This window comes from Phocoena sinus, chromosome 10 (assembly GCF_008692025.1).
Source record: "Phocoena sinus isolate mPhoSin1 chromosome 10, mPhoSin1.pri, whole genome shotgun sequence".
Taxonomy (NCBI): Eukaryota; Metazoa; Chordata; class Mammalia; order Artiodactyla; family Phocoenidae; genus Phocoena; species Phocoena sinus.
The window spans coordinates 38844783-38860003 of record NC_045772.1 but is presented as its reverse complement, the minus strand read 5'-3'; the positions used below and the strand labels follow the sequence as shown (position 1 = coordinate 38860003).

Sequence of the window (15221 nt, the reverse complement as noted above, 5' to 3'; positions counted from 1 at the left end):
GTAAATCATTTTAACTTGTCCTGAGGATACTGAAAATAAAATAGAAACATTGTGGGGGTACTTTTCTTTATAAGTGGTTACTAGGTTTGAATTTTTTTCTTTGTCATTTTATGTAGCTTCAGTAAATCATACGTGATTTGTCTCTTTTGTTTATACTCCACTTCTCCATTTGCTGATTCTTTCCTTGTCACCTGTTACCTGGAGTACTTCAACATTCTCCAAGCTAGACACCTGGCCTCCTGTCTTAGTTTTTCCCCTCTGACCCATCCTGCCACGCTGCAGTCAGAGTGGTTTTCCTAAAACGGAAATGTAATCTCCTGACACCTTAGTGCTTCAAAGCTTTCAAGTGACCTCCCATTGCCCTTACACGGCCTCACCAATCTGGCCATTGCTGCCTCTCCTGCTGTACCTCTCATCGCTTTCTGCTTCAAGCCCGTGTTCCAGAAGTTGGAGCTTTTATCAGTTCTTCAAATGCTCTATATTCTTTCTCTCACCTCTGGTTCTTCATGAATGTCATTGCTCCTACCTGGATCAGCCTTTCCATTTAACTTATTCTTATGCGATAAGTCTCATCTTATCTCCTTCAAGGAGTTCCTCCTCTTGCCCTCAAGCTCCCTGTCAGGACATGCATCACACTTTAGTGAAATTACTTGTGTGGTGGCAGTGGTTCCCAACCTTTTTGGCACCAGACACTGGTTTTGGCACCAGGGACTGGACAGTTTTTCCAGGGACTAGGGGGGTGGGGGATGGTTTAGGGATGATTCAAGTGCATCACATTTATTGTGCACTTTATTTCTATTATTATTACATTGTAATATATAATGAAATAATTATACAACTCGCCATAATACAGAATCACTGGGAGTCCTGAGCTTGTTTTCACTTGCCACTCACTGATAGGATTTTGATATGAGTCTGCAAGCAATTGATTTATTATGGTCTCCGCACAGTCAAACCTCTCTGCTAATGATAATCTGTATTTTCAGCCACTCCCCAGCGCTAGCATCACTGCCTCAGCTCCACCTCAGATCATCAGGCATTAGATTCTCCTAAGGAGCGGGCAACCTAGATCTCTCACATGCGCAGTTCATAGTAGGGCTCACGCTCCTATGAGAATCTAATGCTGCCGCTGATCTGACAGGAGGCGGAGCTCAGGTGATAATGCAAGTGATGGAGAGCGACTGTAAATACAGATGAAGCTTCTCTCTCTCGCCCACTGCTCACCTCCTGCTGTGTGGCCTGGTTCCTAAGAGGCCACAGACCGGTACCAGGCCAAAGCCTGGGGGTTGGGGACCCCTGTGTGGTGGTCTGTGTCTTTTCTATTTGTCTGTGAGTTCTGTGAGGATTGAGACCGCTGTCTTATTTGTTTATTCTTGTAAACTTGGAGCCTGTGCAGTTTGAAAGAATGAATAAAATTCATTCATTCAATCATTTATTCATAATATCTACTTTGTACAAAGTTATGTATTAATTATTGGGACTACAACAGTGAAAAGACACTCATTGTGCTTGCTTTTAAGGAACTTATACTGAGGTGAGGGACACGTTTCAAGTAAATGAGGCTGTGCAGTGTGGTGTGCTATGGTAGGAGTGTGTTTAGGAAATCAGGAGAATCCCTAAGAAGAAGACCTAAGCCAACCTGGGATGTTCAGGGTAGTTGTGAAGAGCATAGACTGGCGTCAGTTAGTACTCACTTAGAACCTCTGTTCTGTCACCTGCTAACTGTGTCACTTTGGGCAACTTTATTTAACCCCTCCCAGCTGCAGCTTTCCCATTTGTAAATTTGGGATGATTATGGAATCTACTTCCTAAGTTCACATGAGGATTAAATGAAAGAATGAATTTCGGGAAATGGCTCTCCTCCTCTCCTTCACCCTCCTTATTTTTGAAGGCTCAGAAGACATGCTTTGGGGGAAATGGTTTGAACTGAGTCTTAAGGGGTGAGTAGGTATTAGGCAGGTGAAGAGAGAGAGTAGAAAGGCAATCAGTACAGAGGAACAGTCATGTTGAAAGGAGCAGAGTTCAAATATAAAATGGCACGTTTGGAGAACTGCAAGCAGTTTAGCTTGGTTGATGTGGATGGGGATAGTGGAGAGAGGGTGAGGCAAAGAGATTCAGGGAGGAGCGTCCAGATTGACTTTCATGCAGGAAGCTTGGGGACAAGGGCAGTAGACAAGGAGGCTGTGTAATATAATATTTGAACTTACTCTACAAGGAAGAAATTTTGGAATTAAGTGATATGATGTGACATATGGCCTTTATAAAGTGGCCTATTTTTGAGTTTTTAGACTAGCGTTTCTCAGTTTGGTTTGCAAAACTTCTGCATTAGAATCGTCTAGAATATTTATTATAAGAGCTGGTTCCTGGATTCCACCTCAGGAATTAGAATGGCTGAAGTTGATGACAATCAATATTTCAATGGTTTCCCCAAATTCTGCACACTAAAGTTTGAGAATCGGTGCCCTAGATCTTAGCTCATGTCTCAGTAAGAAATGTTGAGACCAACCAGGCAGCAATCAAGATTTGAGCAAAACAGAGTTTGTACAAGTCGTGCTAACATATTTTTGAAGTAATTACTGCAGTTTGGTGTAGCCATCAGCTGGATATTCATTTATAGGTGAAGGTTCTCTCTAAGAGAAAGGATGTGTTAAAAAAAGAAAAACTGAAAATAGTAAATGCTTTTATAAAGACTGTTTGACACATGTTTGAAGTGGTAATTGCAGTTCTGTGTAATGTTCATCTTCTAATTTTCACCTGAACGCAGGTGCTGATGAATCTCCTTCATATAAGTTGTGAAGTATAAAGTAAGATGAAGAAAAATCATGAAGATAGTTTGACCCTAACAAATCTCTGGCTAATATTTTTTCTTGAGCATCAAAATTGAAAATAAGTACCATTTGTTTTATGGCAGATGGATCGCTCATTCAGGGGAAGGAAAAAAACCTGTTATTTTTTTTCAATAAATGTACCACTCTAATTTTATCAAATATGTAGCATATAAACATTTTATGAGTTGAAGCTGTATTTTAAAAGTTTTAATTCTCTGCTTTTTATAACTTACTTTTCTAACATCACTAGAGTTTATTTAAAGTGCAGTAATTCTCCCCTGAAGTGGAGGTCCAATTCATAATACCTCAACCTTATAAGGAGAAACATCTTTACTTCCTAATCTGAAAAGTAAGGAGTACATCATCTCCTTTTGACCATTGTTCTCTTGTAGCAAACTGCCTTGTCTAATAAAAATGAAGGATTTAGCTCTACAGGCAAATAGAGAGGATGTGCTTTTACATCAGGATAACTAATACAAAGCCAACCTGAAGGAAGTCCAATAATCTTATCCAAAAATTTATTTTATGTTCCAGTGATATGTCAACCAGTCTGAGGGAAGTTTAATAGGAAAATACATGAAGAAGGTATTTCATGGATTGAAAAGGAGCTATAAGCTACAAACATTGCACTTACTTACTTTGATTATTGCTGTTCAGGCTGGAAGCTGAGAACTAAGAACAGGCCAGTGCGGGAAGGCGTTAAAAATATATGTTACCCTTGATCTAGAAGCTGCAGATACTGCCATGAACTTGACAAAGTGCATCCTTCTAGGAGCTAACGTTCATGTAGGGGGGAAGACAGATAATAATGCCAAAGACAAATCAGATAATAGAAAGGTCCTGAAAAGTGTAATCAAAATGATAAAAATAGGTTCTATAGCAGAGGGTGATATGGGGGCCTGGCAGGCTACACATTTTATGGACCTAGTGAAAAATGAAAATGTAGAGCCCTTGATCAAACAGGGAAAATTTTTTTCCTTTGTTTTTTAGTCTTTCTTTACCTGCCATGGTGTTTTTTCTTTATTATTTAATGCCTTGCTCACTTAGGCACAGGGTACTTCCAGGTTGAGTGCAGACCCTCACAGGTACTGAGGGCATTGCCCTGTAACTCCAACTTGGCACTTGGAAGTAGAAGGAAATGAGGTTAGGTAGAGTCCATTAACAATTCATACTGTCCTATACAATATACCGAGCGCTTATAAGTATGACCTTGATCTAGGAGACTGAAAACTTCTTATGGATGTGACTGAGTTTATTTAATTTGCCCTATGAAATATTTATAAAACGGTACACTATAGTACAGTGTTTCCAAACTATGCTTTTGTTCTCACTTGGGGAGAAAAATAACCAAAGGAATTCATATCTCCTTCACAATTTTTATTTTGCTTCTGGTTAAATTTGTTTTATTTACTTTGATTTAACCATGTACTTTTAAAGTTTTTATGTGAGTTAATTTCAATGTCAGATTCAGCATAATCTTTTATAGGGTATAGCCCTTGCCCATAAAGAACATTGCATATTCTCACTTTAGGTTAAAGGTACTCTAAATTTTCCCAGTGGGTTCCGTCTCTAGTTTCTCCCTATTATCCTTTCTAGCACACACATTATTTTCTTTTAATATACAAACATGGTCTGTCATTTTACTATTCAAAAGCCTTTATCGAGGACATTTTGCACATGGAATAACAGCCATTGATTGTGATGGGTAACTTGATGGCAAAGGGTCTCAGACTATGCTTGTCATGGAATCCATGCTGTAGCTCTCTGGTGCTCTCCTTAGTACTGAACAATCTTAAACTTCCTGCCCCTAAGCCTTTGTTCAAACTGATTCCCTTTTCTTGGGATGATTTCTTCCTCATTCTCTTTTCCAGCCCTTTATATCTTCCTATCATGGCTTCTTACATATCAGTATATATGTTCCACCTCTTGCAAAGAGCCTTCCTAAGTTCCTTTTATGGAAATTCATCTCCCTGTCCTCCTTAACACCTCTTTCTCTCTATAGACACACACACACACACACACACACATACACACACACACACACTTTGTGCTTTTGTTTTTCAATTATTCAGGTAAAGTCATACATTTTTAGTACTCAATCATATTTATTCACCATCAATATAGAATTTCTGGGTCAGCAGATATATCCCCCTAATGTACTCTATGTCCACGCCTTGTTTGTGCTCTTCTCTATAACTGAAATACCTTTTTCCCTTTGCTCATTTATCCATGTTGAGCCTATCTAGCAGTGTGTATCTTGTTACCAATTTTATGATTTTCCTATTTTATGCACTTGTTCTGTCTTTCACTACAAAATTCAGGAAAGACAGGGCTAAGCAGAAACACTAGTACGTAGATAATTATTGATGGATATAATTAATGTTTACATTTTGGTGAGAAAACAAGAAATTCATTTTTTTCTTTATTATGCTTTTTCTTTTCTTTTTTTTTTTTTTTTTTAAAGAAACGATCAGGTTTTTTTCTGGAAAATAAACCAACATACCAGCTTTGGAAGGCAGGGTACTACATAGTAGTATACTTTCCAGAGAAAGACATCACTATTCTTTGGGATAAAAAGACAACCATCCATATCAAAGTTGGACCACAGTGGAGGGTAAGTCAGCCTATTTGGTAGGTCAATCCAAATGAGGTGCAAAAAATGAAATTACATTTACCTTTTGATGTTTTGCAGAAATAAAATGATTGATGCTTTCTTTTAAGAAATAAGTTATATTTTCAGAATTACTAACTCAGACCCCAGAGAAGAACAACTTTACCAAGTGCTATATACAGTTCTTTTTTACTTCAACCTTACAGTATCCAGTTTTTCAAAGTTACTTAGGTCAGGTTCTTTTTTTCCCATTCCCTGCAGCATGGTTATTTGATATGTTTGTAGTAGAGTTAGATTCATTTATTACAGTTTGCATTCCATCTTTTCCTCCATATTCTGGATATTTTTTTTAAGTTTACATACAGTAAAATTCTAAAAAACATGTAAAATAATTTACTTTTGTGGTCTGCAGTTCTATGGATTTTAACAAATGCGTGGAGTTGTGTATCCACCACCACAGTTCTAGATAGAACAGATCCATCAATTCCCAAATTTCTCACATGTTGTCTCTTTGTTGTCAACTCCTACTTCCAACCCCTCACCCTTGGCAACCATTGATCTATTTCTGGATACAGTAGAAATGAAATCATGCAATCTATAGCCTTTTGGGTCTGGCTTCTTTGACTTGGTAAAATACATTCAAGATTCATCCATATTGTTGAATGAATTAATTGTTTGTTCCTATACACTGCTAAGTGGTACTCTGTTGTATGGATGTATTAGTTTGTATTATCCATTAATGGTTGAAGATTCAATCTGGGTTGTTTGCAATTTTTGTCAATTTATATTTTACATTGTTTTAACTATTGTTTACTGTTAAATATTGTACTAGATATTATTAAATATTTTTATTTTAGATATTTAAAATTTTATTAAACATTTTAAATTTATATGTTAAGGTTGTTTTTGAAACGTTGATATAGTTTTAAAAATCCACTTTATCTGAAATTGAAATTGAGACTCATGGATATAATCTGTGGCAAGTTAGGGAAAAATGGGGATAGTAATAACAAATTCTTATAAAACTAGAAAATATACATATTTTAAAATATTTTAAAATGTTATAAACTTAAGATATGATTGTACATTGAAGTCATTTTCTTTCAGCCCTAAGCAAAATAAAGCCCCCAAATCTATTCCTAGGTGTTTGCTGGCATCTTGCATTTCTTTGATGAAGATGAAGTAATTTAGTCATTGCCATACTTCTTCAGCTATGTTTTCTGCCATTGTCTACCATGTATCCTCCCTTCCTTACTTTCTTGAAAACAAATTAACCATTTATTCTTCTACATCTTCCCTTACTTTTACTGCTGCCTTAAATTTTGGGGTGAGCAGTAGCAGAAGAGGCCACTGTCTTTGAATAGGTATTGCAGCTTCTGAGAGCAGAGGCACCATGGTAAGCAGTGGCCTTGGCAGTTGCAATCCCAAGGTTATTGTCAGCTTTGCTGGAGGCATGGGCAGCCAACTTTACCATTAACAAAGGGCTGCGTTCCATTCTTCAGTACATGAGGGGAGAGGTCAGTCTGTTTAATTTCAAAGCTTAAGGAGGATTTTCATTGCTTTTGGAATCTCATTCTTCTCTGTACTCTTAATCCACCTCCCTCCCCAAGAGAAAAGTTTTTCACATTATTTGAGAAAATGCAGTGGACATTGTTGATGTGGATAATCCATACGGCACTTGCAGTAACCACTGCATAACCCATAACAAACTTTATAAAAATTAGGTAAGATGTGGATTTCATTTATTGTGTCTCATGGTGGCGTGGTATATGAATATAGAGTTAACGTTTTCTTTAAAAGTTATGCTTTGAATGTTTTGACTTTTCAAAGTACGACCTAAAGAAAGATAAATTATTTCTATGGTTTCAACATTTATAGTCTTAGAAAACCTTAAACATAATAGGAAGTGGGTCTTTCATCATTAAAATGTAAATATGTAAATATACACAGAATATGTATATATATATACACATATTTGTATATACACACTCAGACATATACTGTAATGTTTGTATTGTACAAATACTGTAGTGTTTGTATTATACTTTTCCAAGTTACTTGTATTATTAGTTATACCAATGCTAATACAATGGTAAGTGTGAATAGATAAACTTTGGGGGATGGAAAAACATTTTTGAGAATCTAAAATAACAGTTATATATAATTAAATAGACATGAAATTCCACCTTCTTGAAACATTTTTAAAATGGTAATTGTGGAAATTCTTAAAAAGTCTATTTTAAATCTCTTGAAAATTTCAGTGAATATTAGTCCTTAAATGTTAAAATGAATATAGAATATTTCATGATAATTTTCTTTTACTTTAGGGCAAATTATCAGGATTATGTGGAAACTTTGACAAATGTACTTCAAATGATATGACCACATCCAATAACTTAGAAGTGAGAAATGCCCAGGTATTTGGAGATAGTTGGGCATTAGGACAGGTAAGTGGAATATATGTATTTTAGAACTAAACAAATATTTTTTGTTGTATTTATCCACTAAAACATTTTATCCTTGCAGAAAAATTTATTTGGGTAATACTATTTTATGTAATATTTGTGCAGTAATTCATAGTTGACAAACTCAAACTACTTTCACATTTAATTTCTCACATAATCCTGTGACAGTCTTGTAATGTAAAGGGTGTTGACTCCATATTATAGATGAAGAAATTGAGACTCAGGAAGGTTAAATGACTTGTCTAATATTATATATCCAGAAAGCCACTGGAGTGACTTTCGAATTCACATCTTCTAATCTCATGCTTTTCCTTTCACTGCAAAATTCTCTTTATTTGTATTTCTAATGATGTATCTTTTGTCAACTCAAAGTAATGAATAAATGAAGGCAGTATTTCTTAACATTTGCTCTCCAGACATGGCTGGATGTGGGATGGGGAGGGGTAGGGAGTGGATTTGTGGCCAACTTACCTTTGGGAGCAGTTAGAATAAATTAAGTCAGGCATATTTCTTTTTTGAAGGATTTCTTGAGGCATTATATTCCTCTAAGGGAGGGATATGTTTGAAGGGATTCCCAAACTGACTGACACAGAGCTTACATTTTTGTGTATTAGTTATCAAGGAAATAGTTTTCCATGGGACACAACCTGAGAAATGCTGAACTCAGAAAACAGTCAAACTGGAAATTTGTTCTACTCTTTTCTTCTACTTTTTTTTTAACCTATTTTTTTTCTAACCGAAAGTAGTATCTGCAACTACAATTTCCTGGTTGGTTACTGTTTGGTTAGTTGCCTTACTATTTTGCCTAATTTACTAATATATGTAAATCTTTTTATAAAAATAAAAGGGGATTGGGGTTAAACATTCATCCAATTTAGTAAAATTTAAGCAGTATATTTCATTGTGGTCTATGTTGGAAAGTATAAAGATTTTATTTTTTAAAATATAAAATGAATTAAGGAATACCTAATTTATAATAATACTTAAATATTTGGACTCATCAAAGAATTTTAGACTCATTAATACCTAATGGACAAAGCTGAAAATAAAAAAAAAATTCATTCAGTAAGTTCTATTTAGCACTTAATGTTTTCCAGGATATATGAACACATAATATTATTAAAATATAGCCACTGCCCTTAGGAATTTAGTGTCTAGTTTAGCAGACGAGGTACAAAAACTTTAACAATGGAAATACGAGACAGGTGCTTGGATAGAGGTGTATACAACATGGAGTTCGTGATGGTCAAAGGAAGGTTCCCCAAGAAGGTGCCATTGAGCTGACTCCTACAAGACTCATAAGAGCTATACAAGTGAAGATGATGGGACAGAGTACAGCAGCAAAGGAGGGAGCATTCCTTTAGAACGTGTCAGGAAGACTGGAGTGGGTATGGTGCTTAACAGGAATTTTAAGAAGTTCAATATGACTGTGGTGGAAGGTTTGAAGTAGGGAATGGCTGGAATGCAAAATATGAAGCTGCAAGATATGTGTGCTAGGATCTGGACTCGAAGGCCCTAAATTACTTAGGCTCGTATAATCCAGCTGAGAAATGTTAAATCAGTGAAGATTTAGAAAACTATCTAAGTCTGAGAGACATCTGAAACATCAGCATCTGTTGAAAGGACTGCATAAGGAAAGATGAATTTGGAGAATTCAGCAATGCCTCCCATCTTCCTGGCTTATTGCATAGACACTGGTGCTCTTCCAGGAGACAGGGCACAGAGGAAAGTGGGTGGTAGGGGACAGTGGGGACAGGACAATGGTGTAAGATAAGTACATTTTAGAATGTGTTGAGAGAGAAGTGACAGATATTTATGTGGAAATGTCCCAGTTTTTGAGATCTCAGAAAAGAGATATGGGCTGGAAATATGGATTTGGTAGTTACTATCATATTCAGGTTGCTAAAGGCATGAGAAGTGTATAGAATGAAAAAAATAGAGATTTGAAGATCAAGTCTTGCAGAGAAGGGAGGTGGAAGGAAGATGAAGAGTGGCAGCAAATGAACTAGGAGGAAACCCTAGTGGTGCCACTGGAAACACATGAGAGACATGTAAGAAGGGTAAAGTATGAAACAGAATCAAAGACAGCGAAAGGGCAAGTGAGATGAAGCCGGAAAAGTTGCCTTTATTTTTAGTAACGAGATCAATGATGGCCTTCTCCAGGCCAGTTTCAGGGAGGTGGATTAGAAGAGGCAGAGACCGAATTGTTTAGTATGTGGGAGGTGAGCCTGTAGACCCTTGAGTGTATGCAACTCCTCAGAGGATGGCTTGTGACAGAAATGAAGGACGTGAAAATTAAAGGAAAGAATGATTTGCTTAGGCAATTTTTTTAGTCATGTAATGCTGCACTTGACAGTTTAAAAAAGATTTACCTTCACTCTCTAATATTTTCATGATTTTAATAGTAAATTTAGTTGCTTTCAAAAATAATATATACTATTAACACTGAGTTGGCTGAGCACAGGTGCTTTTGGTAAAGTCTGTCTAAAAGAATGAGAATATATTAGGTATGATTGTGGTAGATGAAGTCAGATTAGGTTACTCTGGTTTCAGCTTCAGAAATCACCCCTTAAAAACATTCTTTTCTCTTTTTCCACAGTGTGAACCCCCAAGTGAATTATTTAAACCCTGTGAGGCACATCAAAACAAATTTCCTTATGCCAAGAAAGAATGCTCCATTTTGTACAGTGATGTTTTTGCTCCTTGTCGCAATGTGGTAAATGAATGCTTTACTAAACTTTCCAATTTAAACAAGTACTGCTGTATTTATAATATTGAGATGAACAGGACAAATAATTTAGCTACCCATTGGCTTTTCAGGTATACTACCTAACCCTTGTTAGGAAGACAAATTTGGGAGTTTGTTTTTCTGTGGCACTGACACATTTAGTTGATTTACATTCTTCCTGACTCCATCTTATTTAACAGCGTATATAATGCTTGTTAATGATCTGTTTCAGTTTATGAAACATTTTTACGTCCATCATCAAAGCCATAAATGACTGATCAAAGCCATAAATGCTTATTTTTCTTCAGAGGACACTACCAAATGGGCATTCTTCTCCTTAACCCAAAGTATAGTTTAAAAGTATTATTAGTGACACATTTAAAATGGTTTTAGAAGCACATCCCAAGATTAAATGTAATTTATTTAGAAATTTAACTTTTTAAATGTCTTTCCAACATAATAATTTTAGGTTCCAATAGAAGTTTTAAAAATAGTTGAAGATATTATTAAAAACTAAGCAAAAGTACATTTGTAAGTAGAACATTCTTTTAATGCCATGCGAATATGTCAATAAAGAAACAATGAGCTTCTACAGATATTAATCTGTTGTATTGCAGATGTTGAAGTTATATTTGTTAGTCCCGTTACCTGTGTTGCTCGTTCTTTGATCTTACACTTGCCTAATAAATTCCTTTGGATGAGTAGAAGTTTGAGATATTGAGAACTCTCTAGGTGGCAGTGTTAAGCTGATAATAGCAAATTTTGAAAATCTACCAGTTAGTTTTCTTTTAGAAGGTTGAATTTTAATCAGTTGTAGTTAGTACTTTTTGAAATTTATCTTTCACTTCATTTTCAGATTGATGTTACTTCTTTTGCCAAAAATTGTCATGAAGACACGTGTAACTGTAACCTTGGTGGGGATTGTGAATGTTTATGCACAAGTGTAGCAGCGTATGCGTACAGGTGTTGTCAGGAAGGGGTTTCTGTTCACTGGAGATCATCTACTATTTGTTGTAAGTATCCTCTCAGGGCATCATCATTAGGTGGGAACCTTATGAAGAGATTCATATTGTCTTATCTTAGAAGCGATACCATGGAAATAGAATTTCTTTAAGATGAATAAATTTTATATTCTTTTGACAATGCAGATAAATTGTAGTATAGCTAAAGGATTTATAAAAGAAACTTTGAAGTAAGTTTTTCTGTTCTGTGTTAGACTGTTATGACTGTAACATTTGAACTACAAATTATTTACATACCATCTTCAGAGATACTGTTTATGACTATTTCTCTTATGGCTATGAAATTCCACTGTTCTAATGATAAGAGACATAGTTTTAAAAACATCATTTTGAATATGCGTTCAGATTTGACTCTAAACTTTTCATTTGCTTGTGTAGATAGTAAGTCATCTGATGAACAGCTTATGATTTTAACACTTTCAGTGGACATCTATAAATTGGCAGATATATTTGCCTACCTATAAAATAATCTTAGGAAATTTAATGAATTATTACAGAGTACTCTTAAAGAATCCTCTTTGCTCAGAGAAAACTCCCAAATAATGATGTCATTCTGAGTGCTTTCACTTTGTCATTGATAAACCATATCTTGCATGTATTCAGATAAGTGGTGAGATCCTTATTTAGTTTAACATTTCTTCTTTTTTCCTTTTAGCACTCGATTGTGACTATTACAATGAAGGTATGTGACATTTAAAGAATATCACTATAGTATTCTGTTAAATATATCTTCAGATTCAAAGTTCTTGAACAAGTTTGCTGGGAACAAGGTATGAAGAGTTCATAATTTGGCATACAGTTAACCCTTGAACAAGGAGGGGGCTAGGGGCGCCAACCCTTTGTGCAATTGAAAATCCATGTATGGCTGTATAGAGAGGAAAAGATGATTTTCAGGAGAAGAGGATACAGTCTGAAGGTAGGAAGTTGGGAACGTATACATTTAGGGAATGGCAAGTGATCCAGGAAGGATTAGAGACGTAAGAAGGAAACTGAGGTAGAGCTGAGTCCCCTGAGCTGAGTCACAGGACAGTTTCCAGGACTTTCTGAATGGAGATTTAGTGGTCTTCTAATAACGCACTACCTTTGCTGGGAACCAAAAGCTATAGTGTGGTTGTCATTAACTGCAGCTGAAGTCAGATCTGGATTAGAGTCCACTCTCTGTCAGGTATAAACATTGTGAACCTGGTTAAGTCATTTAAGTTTAATTATTTTGTTTATTTCTATGTTTGTTGTGAGCTTAGATGAGACACTGTATGTCACCTATACTGCTGGAACAAAATAAAGCCTTATTAAATGGTGCTGTTATGATAACTAAAAAAAAAAAAAATGAAAATCCACGTATGGTTTATAGTCACGCTGTGTATCTGCAATTCTGCATCTTCAGATTCAACCAACCATGGATTGTGTACTACTGTAGTATTTACTCTTGAAACAAATCTGCGTATACGTGGACTTGCACAGTTCAAACCCATGTTGTTCAAGTGCCAACTGTATGACTCAATGAAAGCCATTGCCTTCTAAAATGTATCTAAATTTCTAAGTATTTGTGCTAAAATTTATTCCCTGTAAAATAAAAGTGTTGTAACTAAGTTCTCAGCACCTAGGAGGCTCTCAGTAGTTTTTGAATAACGTGAATGAATGAATGAGTAAAGCTAGCTAATTTTTTAGGTTAAAAGGATGAAAGATATATACCAAATGTATACCTTTTACCATTATGAATAAATATGGACATTATTCATACTTTTATTACGTTGTGGAAATCAAAGAAACAAACTATAATATAGGAATTTATTTAGCCATCATTTTAGGCGAAATAATTATTTATATCTTATCAGAATGAGAACTTACTGATTTAGTAATAATGAAAATCTCCTGTCTCCCAAGCATTCAGATTTGCAATGGGAAGTCTAAGAGGAGGTGCTGCCTAAACTAAGGCATAGATGTAAGAGACAGAGAATTATATCCTCAATGAAAATGCCAGACATTAGCGGAATTGAAGCCTGCTTTTTGTCAAACCTATTTAATGAGGAAGGCATAGCCACTTAAACCTAATTCAGACAAATAAGATGATCCAGGGAAGTGTCCACTTTGACGCTAACTGGACAAAAACCCGTGATGAGTAGGTTAGAGTAATAGTTATAGGAAAGCTGATCCATTAAAGAAAAAAACCAAACAACCAATGCAAAGTAATTTCCATGACTTATTGAGCCAGGAAGAAATCTGGCAGCTGTAAAAGTACAAAGAAAGCCAGAAAATTTTAGTAAAATAGAGATGACGAATTAAAAAGGAAATGGACATTTTAGTCTTTGGTTGTTTCTGTTATATCTTTGGAAGTTTGAAGAGGAAAAAAATCCCACATTAAAAAAATTCTGTGTTTGTTAAAGAAAATCTAAACCAAACGTATTTCCCGCACCACACCCACTCCACATCAATCCTTTGGATTCCATGCTTAAGATGAGACTGATTGCCTAATATTAAGTACCTAATAATAAAAATAGCTTTTGTTGTGTCAACTATACCTATATCATATAATTTAAGCTTCAAAATATGCCTGAAAGACATAACATTATTATTATCATTATTAACACTTACAAAGGAGGAAATTGAGGCATAGGTGAATTAAATAACTTGGTCAAAGTCGTTTAGCTAAAATGTGGTAAATGGATTTATAAACAATCTAAGTTCAGAACCCACGAGCTTGATCTCCATGCTACACTGCCTAGTTATGGTTAGCACATCCTAGTCTAGGAATGATCACCGCACATCGTTATCATATGCTCTACACAACGTACACAGACAGCAAGTTGAGGAAACGCTCCAATAACTTCCTCGCTTAAGAATTCCTTCCTCACACAGTTCTGCTGTGAAAATCTCCATCTGTGCCTTTGTACTTTCTGGCGTTCCTTCTGCAGGCCCTTGGAAACAGAAGCAGAATTTTCTATGAATATTGAATTTCTACCTCTTGCTGCTTGGTACATTTTGCTTTTTGTCAATAAGTCTGCTGCACTTCTACTGATGGTTTGTTTCCCTAATGTGTTACAAGATTCTTCAAACCAGTTCCTCTAGTTTCATGTGTAATACTGTATTGGTAGTATTCAGAGGGTGAACACGGGGCGTTCGGCCTTCATGAGACCCACGAAAGACAGAGATTCTGTTTCCTATGATCAAAGTAATAGGGAACAGAGTCAACCTGCCAAGGAGAGGAAGAGTTGTGAAAGTAACGTGATCAAGGTAGATAATTGAACGGGAATAAAGAATTGTGGAAGTTGTTGATAGTAATAAAAAGAAAAAAAGTTTTAAATGAGCATTCTTAATTTGTTTCATCTCAAATAATTTCACAACTATTGTAAACTTACCTAGTCTTCTTTGGACATTCATAGCTGGCATTTTTCTCTGGACACTATGTTATTAAAATACTTAAATTATTCAAAGCAAATGCAGAGATAAATGATTGTGATTCTGTAGGAGGAAAAAAATTTTTTAAGTAGGAAAATTCAGAGATTACTACTGAGATAAGTTCAATAATCCTTCACACAATGACTGTCTCTAGTATCTTCATTTTTATGG

The 15221-nt window shown here is 35.6% G+C and overlaps 1 protein-coding gene across 1 annotated transcript in view; it reads left to right on the top strand.

Annotated features, from left to right (window-relative positions):
* The window catches only part of OTOGL (otogelin like), a 148148-nt gene that overhangs the window by 72184 nt on the left and 60743 nt on the right, over positions 1 to 15221 (top strand). Inside the window, 5 exon segments of the mRNA XM_032646052.1 lie at positions 5293 to 5442; positions 7767 to 7886; positions 10504 to 10620; positions 11489 to 11645; positions 12310 to 12336. Coding sequence (XP_032501943.1) covers positions 5293 to 5442; positions 7767 to 7886; positions 10504 to 10620; positions 11489 to 11645; positions 12310 to 12336 — 571 coding nt within the window.